Consider the following 13,557-nt stretch of genomic DNA (forward strand, 5'->3'; position numbering starts at 1 on the left):
CATAAAACTGTTATAACACCGCGCCAGGCGCTGCAACGTACCCCCCACCCAATCTCCCTCCCTATATCTCAAAAAATCAAACACCCACCCACCCATCCCTCACAGCCCCCACGCATCATGCCCATGCACCGGACACCTCCCCGGCTTCCCCTCCCACCAACTCCTAATACACTTCTCATGGAACCGACACAAACACTCCAGCCGCGCCATCTGCTCCCCGACTTCAAACTCCTCGAGACAGATCGTACATTCCGCGTCATCTACACAGTCTTTCTCCGTCGCTTTATAAGGGAACATCCCCGTCCGCCGCGGCTCGGGTGAGAAGGAGGAAGATGGGTGGGCGAGGGGCGAGTGAGATGTCGAGCGCGTGTGTCCGAGGACCACGGCGGCGTGTTGCGCTTCGCGGAATGCCGTTCGGCCTTCGGGAGTGTTGGGGAAAGATGAGATGTCAGGAGCAGGCGGCTGCAAGTTGATGGCTTGGGCGAGGTTGAGATCGCCCTGAGACGACGCGGATGAGGTAGCTGAGTTGGGTGAGTTCGAGCGGAATTCTGGGGTAGATATGCTTGAAATCATAGTCGTAGCTGATGGGCGTTCATGTCTCGCTGGAACGGTCGCGGGGGACTGCTGGCGAGGACGGCCGCTGTGGATCGCAATTTGCTCCTCGATGCACTCGGTGACGTGGTTTGAGCGCAAAGACTCGAAGTCAGGTAGGGTGCGGGAAGGGAGTTCGCGGTGGCAGACGGGGCATTCGTCTTCTTCGCGGATGCGGGGGATTGGAGGCAGAGGTCGGGATGTGTCGACTCCGGAGTTTGAGGGCTGGGGCTGCTGGGAGGAGAATGGGTCGAGTAGGGAGCGGTAGTGTGGTTGGGCGTTGCTGGGAGAACCGGTGGAAGACATTGAGAGGCTTTGGTGGCTCTGATGGCGGGGGCCGGGGAGATTTCGGTTTGGATAGCGACGTTGGTATGACGAGGGCCCTTGGTTCAAGTGGTGGGGCCCGGTGTAGGAAGAACCGCCGACGTACGAAGTCTAAAAGGAAAGTGAGTTAGTACTGAGTTAATAGTGATATTGACTATGCACCAAACTCACCTGGCTGCTAGATCTTGGTGGGTAGGGACTTTGTGATAGCTGGCGCTGGTGACGGTGGGTAGCGCCTGTTGAGCTGACGGCACGGGATCTCACAGAAGCTGCACTGGCTTGGCGTTCTAGATTTTCCATGTCCTGTTCACCAAATGAATACGGACGGCTGTTGGAACTCAGGTAGTATGTCGGTGGTGCATCTCTCCAGCGTTCATCAGCCGCAGTACGCTGAGGCTGTGGTGGCAATGTGTTTGGATCCGGGACACAGGGGTTGCATAACCGGACTTTCGTGCCCCCAAACTGTGGGAGGTTATCTGTATCACGACCCGCCAGTGGCGCTATAGGAAGTGCTGTTGCCGGTCCAGATACAGGCGGCTGGACTATAAATTGGTACGGGATCGTTATGCGATGAGGTGAACAACTAGCACAAACAACTCTTCCGCATTTCCTAGTCTGAATTAGTACGTCTTAACTTCTCTCCGCGCCTGTTAGGAATACTTGCCTACAATGGTGCTTTCTGACAAAAAAACTGAACTGTGTTTGACAAATAGGGCAGTATGTCACCTCTGCATCAGGCTGCCATCGTGGGGGGCCAGTAGTATTGAGTGTAGCTTCATCGCCACCCGTGTCTTCTGTACTCGCTACAACCTCGTGCTCATCTCTCTGACTTGTTAACGGGCGTTCTTGCTCCACATCGGATTCGCTTCTTTGCACATCTCGAAGGTACCTGGTGGAGCAAACTGTTCCATCTAACTGGCCATTATCAATATTTTCAGCAGGAGCCGGACCCCCTATGTCTTCTGTCTCTAGGGTCTCCGGTTCGGCGGATATGGGCGATTGTGGAGGAATGTCGCCACTCTGATTCAGGGGTAGTGTTAAAATATCGGATTCCACGGGAGACTCATGACTACTTGGTACGCCAGCTCCTGGGTCATCATCTCCTGGGTCATCATCGGTCACCGTTTGGGCCTGTATTTCCTCTTGGTTGCTTAACGACGGTGTTGATGATGGCACGTTCGAAGTCGATGGCTGGCTTGCTGGGGGTGTTGGATCGGTTTGGATACCCAAGCTTTCATCTGCGAGGTTTGGCCTTTGCAGGGCGGAGCCATCATCGTTTTGTGTATCCGTTATACTGGCAGGTTCAATATCCACCCTTATATGTTCGGTATCTGCACTGGCAATCGCTGGATCTTCCTCGTCCCCCCCTATAGGCTCAGTATCTATATTGGCAGCCGCTGGATCTTCCTCATTCGGCATCAGGCCCCTCGGCTCCTCCTCTTCCGAGATATTTGGTTCGGCAATATCGATAATCGGTGCTTGGGGCGGATCGGCCGAGCCTTCGTCGGCCTGTGTCGGTGACACCTGTAGTCCAGCTTCCCTAAACCTGCTGGTCTGATAGCGGGCTCGCAGCTCCGCCTCGCTAGTCATTGGGACCCAGGGAGCTCGTCTTAGCTATTTTCGTGTTTCTTTCGAGAAGTTTGTGGTATGTGGTGTTCCACGGAAAGTCTCAGTGGCGCTGGGTAACAATATTCAAGTATAGTTCGTGGTCGGCTTTAATGAGTTCGGCTCCCTCGCAATGCTGTAGGCAGCCACAGTGTCAGTCGGTAGCTTCACAGGATAGATGGCAGTGGAAAGGAATTACTTCAACCAAACCTAAATAACTGGATTACATAAATGAATCCCCATAGACCCCTAGTTGGTTTGAGATTCAGGCGATTCTGGTGTAATCCGAGGGGTTTAGACGCCGCCACTACAAGCACGGCCTCTGCTCGTCTCTTGGAAGCCTTTCGACGGCTATCTCCTTATCGTTATCAGATTCAACGACAGATAATAGGATATGCTTCGTCAACATATCACAAGGCGTTTATGTATATCTCAAACTATGGCGCCAATTATTGTAGGATGTCGTGTGGCTACCCGCCAAGGGAGCGAGGCTTCGGCCGACGTTTGGGCCTTATCGTAGCCTTATCAAACGCTAAGGTCTCGCTCACAAAGGTACGAGTACTGAAACTACAAAAGTTCCTGAATAATGCTTCACATCCGTCACGTGGACATGTTATTCTTCTAGCCAATAAAGATAGAACGTGTGAGACCTTTTGACTTTGAATAAAACGAAATGTCTTGCTAGGCACTGACTGCTATGCTTTTCTGTTTGGGCGGTGAATGTCTTGTCCTGACGCTAAAGGTGCACAAGGAAAGGCCCGAGTTTGTGGCGAAGTTTGATGACAGTGGAAACGGAACGTTACCTTCACATCCTGTTGACATCCTGCATTTCCTCCCATTTTTTTGTCATCTTCAAGGCAACTATCGTTTCTCGCATACAGTTAAAGGCGTGTCGTTATTTTTAAGTTTCTAAGCACTTCTTTACATCTGATCCAACAGCCACGTTCGTAACGATCTTCCATATCAAAAGCTTATATCCGCAAGACAAGGGTTGGGTGCTTATCTTATAACGGCTGAGGGCGGAGACATTCACCCCTCCCAAGACTTCATTTTCTATTCTGGCTATAGAACCCTCGCTCTTGGGATTCTAGCCATCTCGCGGTACTTCTATTTCGTCTACGACTCAAATATTGCCTTCAATGGGTAGCCTGGCTGAGACATCTACCCTGCCCTTCTGGCACGTCAATGTCCCTCCGGAGGAACGAGAGGAAGAATGCCCTCCATACTTACTGAGCGCCCGTGGCAAGGATCTAGAGATCCTTGGCACCCCCGACTCGGAATATCAGCGCATGACTTGGCCTGAGCTACAGGGGCATATCTCCCGGAATCGCCTCGACGTCTTCCAGCGCACGCCCGTCGAGCTGCGGCGGTACTTTGCCTTCAACTATGAGATTAAGATGAAGTACGGCAGCGTCATGAACTTTGTGCTGGGGGAGAAGCTGCACTGGACACACCCCATTGTGGCAGATGGAAAGCCGTTCGAGAAGGACTCAGACCTGTCTATCAAGTGGAATGATTGGCCGTATGGCATTGATGAACGCATTTCTCACCTTGTTGTGTGGACGAAGTTTCCGCTGGAAGAAGATCCTAAGATGGGAGGGGATTTGACGGATAGACAGAGGAAGCAAATCGATGATTATGTTGAGAAGACGTTTAGAGTTCACTGTGGCAGCGATAATGTGAGTCATTCATTCCCATGCACTCGTCGTTTTTTGAAGTAAACGAATTAGGGACTGGCCGTGAAATATACTGTTGAAGGTAATACTAACCGTAAGATAGGTTATATGGTTTAGAAACTGGGCTAGCCTGAAAAGCGTGCACTCCGTGGAGCATTTCCATGTCATGCTATTCAATGTAGACAAGAAGTTCCTGGACAGTATCACTGACGGAGATGTGCCAATATCAGAGAAAGTCTAACGGTCTCGATGAGAGCGATAGCGAAAGATGTTGCGTTTAATCATAGATGATGTGCATAGACTGGAATTGGGATGGATGCAGAAAGGAATAGATAGACTCCTTCGCTATGAATGATGAAGCAGCTTTTGACCATTCTGCTACTGTAGCCTAAAACCAAATAATATAGAAGCAGAATCCCACTCCAAGTGCAAATGTATGTAAGATCTCGCATAATAATACCATTCCCTGGCCAGCCTTTGGACTTCCATAACCGTCCAACGCCAGCCTCCTAATATAATGCCGTATATGACCCACCATTGCCCTAATGGAAACCGACCATCTGTTGTTTATGCTTCTTTGACATCTCTCCTTCGTTTAATACCAGTAGTCTGTTACCAGCGAGACCGGTACTGTTGGGCCCCAGCCTGCACATGACGTGGATCTGGTTCTCCACGAGTAGCATCTACTGCATAATCATTTCAGCTCATCCCTGCATCTGATGGTCTCCTGGATGATCTCCGGCCTGGGCACCGCTGCTATCGCCCGGGAAGTTATCTAAAATCCAGCTATCAAGCCTGCCTTGGTACGGAAAGGGGACCCGCGACTCGACCCCTGTGTTCCACGAGAGCCATTCCTCCCAAAGAGTCTTGGAAGTGGCATCGATCGCAGGATTCGAACTTCGACTGACAGTCACGATCGGAGCTTCCGCAAATGTTGTTGCGCTAGGCTTAACGAGTGAGACTCTGACGTCGCTGAAAGGCTCTCGTGTCGTGTATGGGAAGATGAAGTGTTTGATGATCCGGTTGACGAGATGTGCTGCCAACGATTCAAGAGTCTCGAAAGCGGATTCCTCAATAGACTGGTAAACCGTTAGCACGGGAAATAAGCAACGAAATCAAATTACATACCTTCACCACAATTTGTTCCAGCTCATTGTAGTGATCTTGGCCTACAACAACATATGGATCGATTTCAACGGTTGCAATGACCATTTGCTTGGCTAGTCGCTCGTTTGGATTTAAGCCGATCAAAGTGGGAATCTTGATATTCTCAAGCTTTAAAACTGCCGAGTATGGCGCAGACTGGTTAACTCGATTGCCAGGGAGATATCCCGCAGTGATGGCGAGGCTAACGCCTTCGCTCAGGAGAGTACCCTTTGGCAGTCGCAAGGTCATTTTCATTTCTTGTAGGGTGTCCATGCTCAAGAGAGGCTGCTCATATAGGGGCCCATCCACAAGACACGGGCAACCTCCTCTGATATAAGAGTGTGCGAGCGCTGCATCTGGGACGCTACCGTTGGCGCGTCGTCCGGTGAGATATACGAAAATCCAGTTTATAAGATCAGCTACATTCCAATCAATTTCCAACCCAGGCCAACCTGCGAGGGGTCCTGGATCGTCTCTGTTTGCCCCGCGACTTGACAAGACTTTCAATATTGTCTTACTCAGCGTGCTGTAGTTGACAGTTCCGTCATCAAGTCTGTCGTTTTGCGCCGCGTAATCGAATCTGTTGCGCAATGATATCTTCGCAGACAGTAGCATTGGCTGAAACCTGTTGCATCGCCCTTTTGCGTCCTTTCCGCCCCATATATCTGTTCCAACAAGGGCATTGCTGGCAAGATTTCGCACTTCAATTACAGAGTGGTTGCTTGAGTAGCCTGATGCGATCATAATCTCTCGGTATTTTGTAACACTGAGGGGGTTAGCTAGTAGCTGTGCACGGCCAGGGCCATTTCGTCCCATCGCGCTATTGCCCTGCTGTCCTCTTCCAGCAGGCCGTATTGGAGTTTGTTGTTCCCCGCCAGCTACAAGAGCTTTGGCGTCAGATCGTCGTTTCCTGGCGGGAGGGATGACCGTGCCATCTTCTGTCACTTGCGCGCGTTTGAGCGATGAGTAGATGTTGTATATATCGTGAGGTAATAGATCAGGATTAAGAGTTTGCCGTAAAATAGTTACAGCCTGTCGTGGATGGACACCTGCACAATATAATTAGAATATACACTAGTAAGTTGCGAGGTAATACACCATACCATTAACTTGAAGCTCGCGAACTTTTTGCATCGCCTCTTGGTTTAGCCGGCGATGTCCAGAATGCGCTGATGTTGAATCGCTCGGCGGGTGATTATGGGTCCCATAGAATTCGGAGGGCCGATACCGAACCTCCCAGCCGGCATTGTCCTTCAATTGGACTCCCAAAAATGAGAATTGGCAGTCTGTCCGATGGCTCATGTCCTTGCGCTTCCTCTGGGGTGTGGATTCGTCTTGATTGGGCTGCGCTGGCTTGGGCTTTTTACACCTGTCGCATGCGTACGTGACAGTTTTACGGTCATTGTGAGTGGTGCTTCTCAGCTTAACAAAGCACTGGCCAGTACTCCTGGCGTGAGTTTGTATGGCGTCAAAGAGCTCATCTTCCGAGTTGTATATTATCGTGGGTGGCAGCGAGAGGAGAGTCGGTGGTATCTGGCTCCCGCCAAAGTTATTATTATTGTTCGTGGAGACCACAGGTGTCGCGGTCGAGGGAGATGGCGACGAAGACTGCGAATCAGACTCCGACATCGCTGCGGATGAGGTTCATCTATTGCAATACGATTCTTTTGGTGAAATTGTGGTGAACGGCAGAATCTCGTGAGCCGGAGTGATATAGTAATGAGGTTAGTTGAGATGGGGCTGTCGCGAAGCTTGAGGTTGATTGAGTATGGGTGATTTCTCCGTTCGACCTGGACAGGATAGGCAGGCGGTGAGTCGCGCGCGCCCAGCCTCGTCAGGGTCAGCCCACTTCCCCTCGTCGACAATCGGAGGGTATGTATCAGATGATGCGTGAGGAGGAACACAAATTACTGAGCAAGAGTTGCATCTTATTTACGTAGATTAACCATGTCAAAGTCGGGCTCTCTAACCCTACAAAAGTAGTTCTATTATTTACTTGTAATACACCTTTATTCACCCATTCCCACCCATTATCATGAGATTATCAAGATAGCCTAAAACCAACGCCGCGCTCAGTCCCTACCAAATACCCCCTCATACCATTATTTAGAAAGCCGATGCCTACTTTTTATTGTTTTTTGTGCATACTGGACATATCCACGTCCCAACTGGCTCGCTCTTTAAACCGACACACGGCCAATGGAACCATTCGAAGGGACATTCGTCGTTGTCACATGCCACCATATCGCCAAAGCTAACCTTCTGGCAAAGACAGTACTTTTTGTCATCGCTGCCTTCATCTTCTTCCCCTTCAAACATCTCCTCGTCGGCACCTTGGTGCTTCTTCACAGGAGGCGGTGTGGCAACGTCGTCCTCGTCTGCCAACGAACCTGTTTCGGCATCACTCAGCTCGCTATCATTTGTGGAAGACGGGGAGTTCTTATTTCCAGTGCGCTTAACGCGACTGAGCCCCGACTTTCCAGGTTTTGGTTTATGTGGTGCAATACCTTGCTTATGAGGGGCAACCTTTTTCCCAACCGCAGGTGCCTTCGGCCCTCCTCGAGGTCCTACACTACCAGCTCTTGTTGCCGATGGAGTCCCGGCTTTTGGCGTGCCAGGACCTGTCGACGCATGTCGAGCCAGCCCACTTGAATTTGCTGGGAGAGTGCCTAATCCGCCTGTGATTCGCTGGCGCTTGTTCGCAGCACCAGCCGACGATTCGCGTGACTGCCTCTGGAGAAGAAGAGCAGCTGCTGGAGTTGCAGGTGCAGAGGAAGATATGTGCGAAATCCCTTGCTGGGCCTGCATTTGCGCCGAGCCCATCCTTTGTGCGCCAAGTGGTTGAGCCGTCGGACGAGACGGTCCACCGTTGGCAGACGGCGGGGGCAGCTGGGCTTGAGCCAGCGAAGCTGTGTTCAGACTTGGGCGATTCACAGGTGGCTCAGCGGCCGGGCGGAGAAGTGACGGCATATCAGAGTCCGCTGGAAACTCTCCCCTTTCTTGCAACGACAAGATCTGCAAGTCAAAATTTCGGATGTGCCTATCAAGTGTTTGTTGCGTTTTCAATGCCAGCGCGCATTTCTCTTCCTGTAGTATCTGGGCTTTATCGTAGTTTTCAAGTATCTGCTTTCGAAGGATAGCCTCTTTCGGATTTGGTGTAAGGCTTCCATTGGTTCTTATCCACTTCTGAATGCTCGCATCGCGACTATTGATTACGTCCATGCACAGTTGAATCTGGCGATCCTTATCGGCCGTCTCCTCTTGCAAAAACTGAAGCTCGGCGGGAAGGTTGGACGCGCGATTAACGAAGTCGTCAAGGACGGTCATCGGGTCATTTTGCTCTTGCCCAAGCCCTGGCGGCATGTTTTCGAAGTGGGCGTCGATCGAAAGATCGTCTCTAGGCATAATGTGTTAATACCTACAAGGCACTCAAGAGGTCTCCGTGAACAGTGGGAGTGGGGGGATACGTAGGGGGAACTCATGCGCAAGTCGGTGGGCTTACCTTAAATCAAAGTCTGTAGGAGGAATTCGTATAAATAGTGAGTCTGTCGTAATAGATTCACTTCGGCCGCGACTGCCGGCGATGGGAGTTGATGGTGAAGAGAAGGAAGTGACGACCGTGAGTGGGACAAGTGAGGTGCGCAAGGTAAGTTTAGCTAATCGGACGATTTGCGGATTCATCAGCCTTGCCGATGGCAAGGGTGGGGCAAACCGAGTGAACAGTCCTCAAAATTATGTAAGCCTATATTCCTAGGCTTCAATCTAGCACTCTCACTCTTGCCGCCCATAACTCCGAAGAGGGACCATGCACAGCTGAGAATTTATGTTTATAATAAAAGCTTGTAGGATTCCCCCCTTTGGTTTAAATTTTCAGTAACTGGCTTAAGTGAACGTCTGAGAATCGCACCGAGTTATCCAGGGACAGTTCACTCGGTTTCTAAAGGAACAACGGGCGGGCTGGAGGTTTCGGGCTAATCAATCGCGCTAAAGAACTTAAGGTTTGGCGTTGACTAGCCGCTTATGGAACCACCCAAGCAGAGTTTCAAGAGATCGAAGGTCGAGTCCCAGGATACGAAATACATACGCCGTACATAATATATCAATATTGCCATCAAGAGAACTTCTTCATCTCGCATCTCCCTGCAGCTTGATATTGCACTACCATACACACACCTACACCTCTCAGCCGCATCACATTGAACAGATCACGAGGAGTCCGCCCGCCACAGAACGAATATCACGTGTGGCATATAGACCTGGCAGTGGCGGCGAAGATCGAGGAGGCCTCGCCCAGGAGAGAAGATGGTGATGCCAACGAACACTATTGTGCAGAATTACGGGCCGCCGTTTGCAGTGCACGGTGATGTGGACAACCTGAAGTTCTCGCGTCAGATCAAGGAGGAAGCGATCAGGAATGGCATCAAGAAGCCCAAAGGATACACTGTGTCTTGGCACTTAAATCCCGAGATTGAGAGGCACCACTTTGGACGTTCGCATCCTATGAAGCCATGGCGGTTAACGTTGGCGAAGGGCCTCATCACATCATATGGCATGCACTATGCCATGGACTCGTACGTCTCGAGAAAGGCCACACCGGAGGAACTGGCGGAATTCCATACGCAGGACTACTTGGACTACTTGAAGACAGCCATGCCGTGTGAACCAGTCTCATACCCAAGCCATCCCCACAATCTCGGTGGCGACGATTGTCCTATATTCGAAGGCCTGTTTGATTACTGCTCGATGTATGCCGGCGCATCCATAGACGCTGCCAGGAAACTTTGCAACCATCAGTCGGATATTGCCATTAACTGGTCAGGTGGTCTACATCACGCAAAGAAGTCAGAAGCTTCCGGTTTTTGCTACATGAACGATATCGTTCTTGCGATCTTGCAGTTGTTACGCCACCATCCGCGTGTGCTGTATATCGATATTGATGTCCACCATGGTGATGGCGTCGAAGAGGCGTTCTCCTCGACCGATAGAGTTATGACCGTGTCATTCCACAAATACGACAAGGACAATTTCTTCCCTGGCACTGGTCCTCTCAACAGTACAGGCCCAGAGGATGAACATAACCCTGGCGCCCACCACACTGTTAACGTCCCTCTCAACGACGGCATAGACGATGAGCAATACACTTCCCTCTTCAAAACCGTCATCCAGAGTTGTGTCGACCGGTTCCAGCCATCAGCAATTGTCCTACAATGTGGTGCCGATTCCCTTGCCGGTGACCGTCTTGGGCCTTTTAACCTCCAAGTCCAAGGCCACGGCGCCTGCGTCGCCTTCTGCAAGTCTTTGCGCCTGCCCCTCCTACTCGTCGGTGGCGGCGGGTACACTCCTCGTAACGTCGCCCGAGCCTGGACCAACGAGACCAGCATCGCTATCGGCTGCGACGCGACGCTGAACCCCATTCTCCCGAATCACACGCCCTACCGCAACCACTTCCGGCAAACGACCCTCTTTCCCACCCCAGACGAGCTGCTCACGGAGAGCCGCTTGAACCGCAATACCCCTAAGCGCATCGCGGAGATCGTGGCGAGTATTAATGAGGAACTTCGCTTCGTTAATCACGCGCCGAGTGTTCAGATGCAAGATATACCGCCTGATTTAACGGGGCTGAGGGATGAGGTCGAAGATGAAATAAGAGAGAATCGGGAAGACAAGGATGAGGACTACCGGAAAGAGAAAGAGGAGGCGGTTGGTGTAGATATGGAGTTGTGAGGGGCCGGTTAGGCTAGGTGGGATTTTCAGCTGGAGTTCGGGGTTATGGCCACCGCGTAATACAGAGCGGGACATGGGGTTGGAGTTGCAGCTGTCTTATTTTGTTAGGTCAATGTCGTTCATCTAGACTCGAGTTTTTGACAACAGCGCCTCAAGCTAGTGGACATTTTCGGCATCGAAGTAGCAAGTAACTGATTATCTTGCCACGACGAAACATAGTATTGCTTACTGTAGTAAAGTTATTAAATTTATTGTCTTAATTTAAATATTTACTTGCACTATTGATATTCTTCGCAAAAGTACCGCGTTTCTCTCAGGTTAGTGCAGTGGACACTTCAAATTCTATTAATGGCTCAACTATCCTGATATTTCTGGTATTTGCATACGCTTATATGTAACTCTACGCTGCAGCTCCTGCAGGCACATCTACAGACTCTGCAGCCTCTACCTTTAGGCCCTCTGTTTTCTCTGTTAAGGCAGCCACACCCGTCTGATTCGCAATGCGGCGCTTGATCTCATCTGCCAAGTTGCTGATCTCTACTATAACGCCGTCCTTATCTGGGTGGTCTTGGGGGAGGTGGAGTCCCAACTCCTTAATCTTGACCTGGTTCTTCGCGAACTCATCCTCACCGAAGATGACACCAAACGGCACACCATTGTCCTCTGCCGCCTTGAATTGTTGTTGTAGCTTTGGCTTAACCTTGTACATGAATTCGGCCTTACCGAAGAGTTAGCAAACGGGTCATTACAGAGTGTGGGCATCTAGCACGTACCTTAATGCCAGCCTTCCATAGCTGAGCGCAGATGGCCATACGCTCTTGTAAGAGGCCAGTGAAGCCCTTACCGCCAACTGCCATTACGTAGACATCAACCTCGTTGTTTCGCACCTTAACATCGTTCTTTTCCGCCTCCATCCTTGCCTTTGTGATAGAGAAAATACGGTCAACACCGAAAGAGATTCCGACACATGGGATTTGATTCTTCCCGGAGAACATGCCAACAAGGTTGTCATATCTGCCACCGGCGGCAACACTACCAACGCCTACACTAGGATCATTTGATCTGTCCTCTTCACCATCTGCGCCCTTTGACCTCGATGGCTTCTTGGACGGCTTAGGAGGTGCCGCCGTAGCTGCAGATGTTGTAGCTAACGTGACTGGCGCGGAGCCAGGTGCAGAACCTTCCATAACAACCTCATAGATGAGGCCGGTGTAGTAGTCCAGGCCTCTAGCCAAGCTAAGGTCGAACGAAACATTGCCGAGCGCATCAAAAGACTTAAGATAGCTGAATAGGAGATCCATGTCTGCTAATCCGGCCTTCATGGATTCGTTGGCCATTAGCTTCTCATCAGCCTTGAGCTTAGTTAATAGGTCGGTTTGTCCCTTTAGTACGACATATTCGCCAATCCTATCTGCGATCTCTCCATCGAGACCCTTTTCTTCCGTCATCTCCTTGCGTACATCGACCCAGGGCAGCTTATCAAGCTTGTCAACCGCAGACGAGATAGTACGGATTTTGTCTCCTGGAACACCGCAAACCTGGAAAATTCCGTCTAAAATTTTGCGGTGGTTCAACTTAATTGTGTAGCGGCCGTCCCATCCCAAGCCAGTGAAGATTTCAGTGGTGATTTTCACAATCTCAGCGTCGGGGAGCATGGCGTCGTATGTCCCAGCAATATCGAAATCGCATTGGTAGAATTCTCTCATTCTGCCCTTGGTCATGGCAGGTTGGTCACGCCTGTAGACCTTCGCAATGTGATAGCGCTTGATGCTCTGGACGTCTCTGTTCATGGCTAACCATCTAGCAAATGGTACCGTCAAATCGTATCGGAGCGAGCAGATTTCGCCACCTTGGTCGGCCAGGTCATAGATGAGCTTGCTATCTTCTCCATATTTGCCGGACAGGATTTCCTTCAGTTCAAATACTGGTGTATCTATAGTGACAGCTCCGTGGCGCTTGAAGACGTCGGTAATGGTGGAGAAGATCTTGTCGCGAATGACCATATCAGTTCCTTGCCCTATATGATATTAGTGACCAGACAAGTCCGCAGACCAAGGCACAGTTACATACAGTCCTTTGTCCCCTTTGGCGTCTTCAGCTCGAACTTGGGAGCTTTCGGAGCTTTGGGGGCTCTGGGGGCCTTGGGAGCCTCGGGGGCCTTAGGAGCTTCGGAAGCCATATCTAAAGACTCTTGAGAGAGTGCCGGTGTTGACGACGAGTGTCGATAGTGCAAATAGCTGGTCGTAACCGTAACAGGAGCAGCTTGCTGTAAAATTCTGTGTCGTATGAAAGGCCGTAAAGATCGTGATATGGGGTTCCGAAGGCACTTCATTCGCGAGTCATGTCCTTTAACGTTGTGGTATTTTGTGACTCGGACGGTTACTGCAAGGCTGTGTATACTTTTTTGATGCGCGCCCAATCAATGGATAAGGTTGTAGCCTGAGGTTTGGGCCCCTAAAAGGTGGGGTTACCGCGACTGTCAACGATTTCG

General features: G+C 50.7%; 6 protein-coding genes across 6 annotated transcripts; 2 read left to right on the forward strand and 4 right to left on the reverse strand.

Moving 5' to 3' along the window:
- Positions 1-99: 99 nt before the first annotated feature.
- On the reverse strand, positions 100-3,364 carry VE01_06835 (uncharacterized protein; the record flags this gene model as incomplete). The annotated part of the gene is made up of 4 exons (XM_059463834.1): positions 2,720-3,364; positions 1,580-2,656; positions 1,087-1,525; positions 100-1,026 (listed from the first exon to the last, which is right to left on the reverse strand). The coding sequence occupies exons 2-4, from the start codon at positions 2,503-2,505 to the stop codon at positions 100-102; spliced, it is 2,292 nt and encodes a 763-aa protein (XP_059319663.1). The 5' UTR covers positions 2,506-2,656; positions 2,720-3,364.
- Positions 3,125-4,611, forward strand: VE01_06836 (uncharacterized protein). The gene is made up of 2 exons (XM_018276275.2): positions 3,125-4,199; positions 4,300-4,611. The coding sequence occupies exons 1-2, from the start codon at positions 3,660-3,662 to the stop codon at positions 4,435-4,437; spliced, it is 678 nt and encodes a 225-aa protein (XP_018129948.1). The 5' UTR covers positions 3,125-3,659; the 3' UTR covers positions 4,438-4,611.
- On the reverse strand, positions 4,512-7,082 carry VE01_10787 (uncharacterized protein). The gene is made up of 3 exons (XM_059464238.1): positions 6,446-7,082; positions 5,325-6,391; positions 4,512-5,275 (listed from the first exon to the last, which is right to left on the reverse strand). Exons 1-3 carry the CDS (start codon positions 6,969-6,971, stop codon positions 4,901-4,903), a joined length of 1,968 nt encoding a protein of 655 aa, XP_059320221.1. The 5' UTR covers positions 6,972-7,082; the 3' UTR covers positions 4,512-4,900.
- Positions 7,083-7,266: 184 nt separating this feature from the next.
- On the reverse strand, positions 7,267-9,081 carry YNG2 (Histone acetyltransferase complex subunit). Its single transcript, XM_059464239.1, has 2 exons — positions 8,845-9,081; positions 7,267-8,739 (listed from the first exon to the last, which is right to left on the reverse strand). Exons 1-2 carry the CDS (start codon positions 9,021-9,023, stop codon positions 7,464-7,466), a joined length of 1,455 nt encoding a protein of 484 aa, XP_059320222.1. The 5' UTR covers positions 9,024-9,081; the 3' UTR covers positions 7,267-7,463.
- Positions 9,082-9,110: 29 nt separating this feature from the next.
- On the forward strand, positions 9,111-11,332 carry HOS2 (histone deacetylase). Its single transcript, XM_018276276.2, has one exon. The coding sequence runs from the start codon at positions 9,645-9,647 to the stop codon at positions 11,064-11,066; it is 1,422 nt and encodes a 473-aa protein (XP_018129949.1). The 5' UTR covers positions 9,111-9,644; the 3' UTR covers positions 11,067-11,332.
- Positions 11,333-11,341: 9 nt separating this feature from the next.
- HTS1 (Cytoplasmic and mitochondrial histidine tRNA synthetase) lies at positions 11,342-13,511 on the reverse strand. Its single transcript, XM_018276277.2, has 3 exons — positions 13,137-13,511; positions 11,840-13,083; positions 11,342-11,784 (listed from the first exon to the last, which is right to left on the reverse strand). The coding sequence occupies exons 1-3, from the start codon at positions 13,396-13,398 to the stop codon at positions 11,467-11,469; spliced, it is 1,824 nt and encodes a 607-aa protein (XP_018129952.2). The 5' UTR covers positions 13,399-13,511; the 3' UTR covers positions 11,342-11,466.
- Positions 13,512-13,557: the final 46 nt, after the last annotated feature.

Source organism: Pseudogymnoascus verrucosus (assembly GCF_001662655.1).
Source record: "Pseudogymnoascus verrucosus strain UAMH 10579 unplaced genomic scaffold scaffold_25, whole genome shotgun sequence".
In the NCBI taxonomy this organism is placed as follows: Eukaryota; Fungi; Ascomycota; class Leotiomycetes; order Thelebolales; family Thelebolaceae; genus Pseudogymnoascus; species Pseudogymnoascus verrucosus.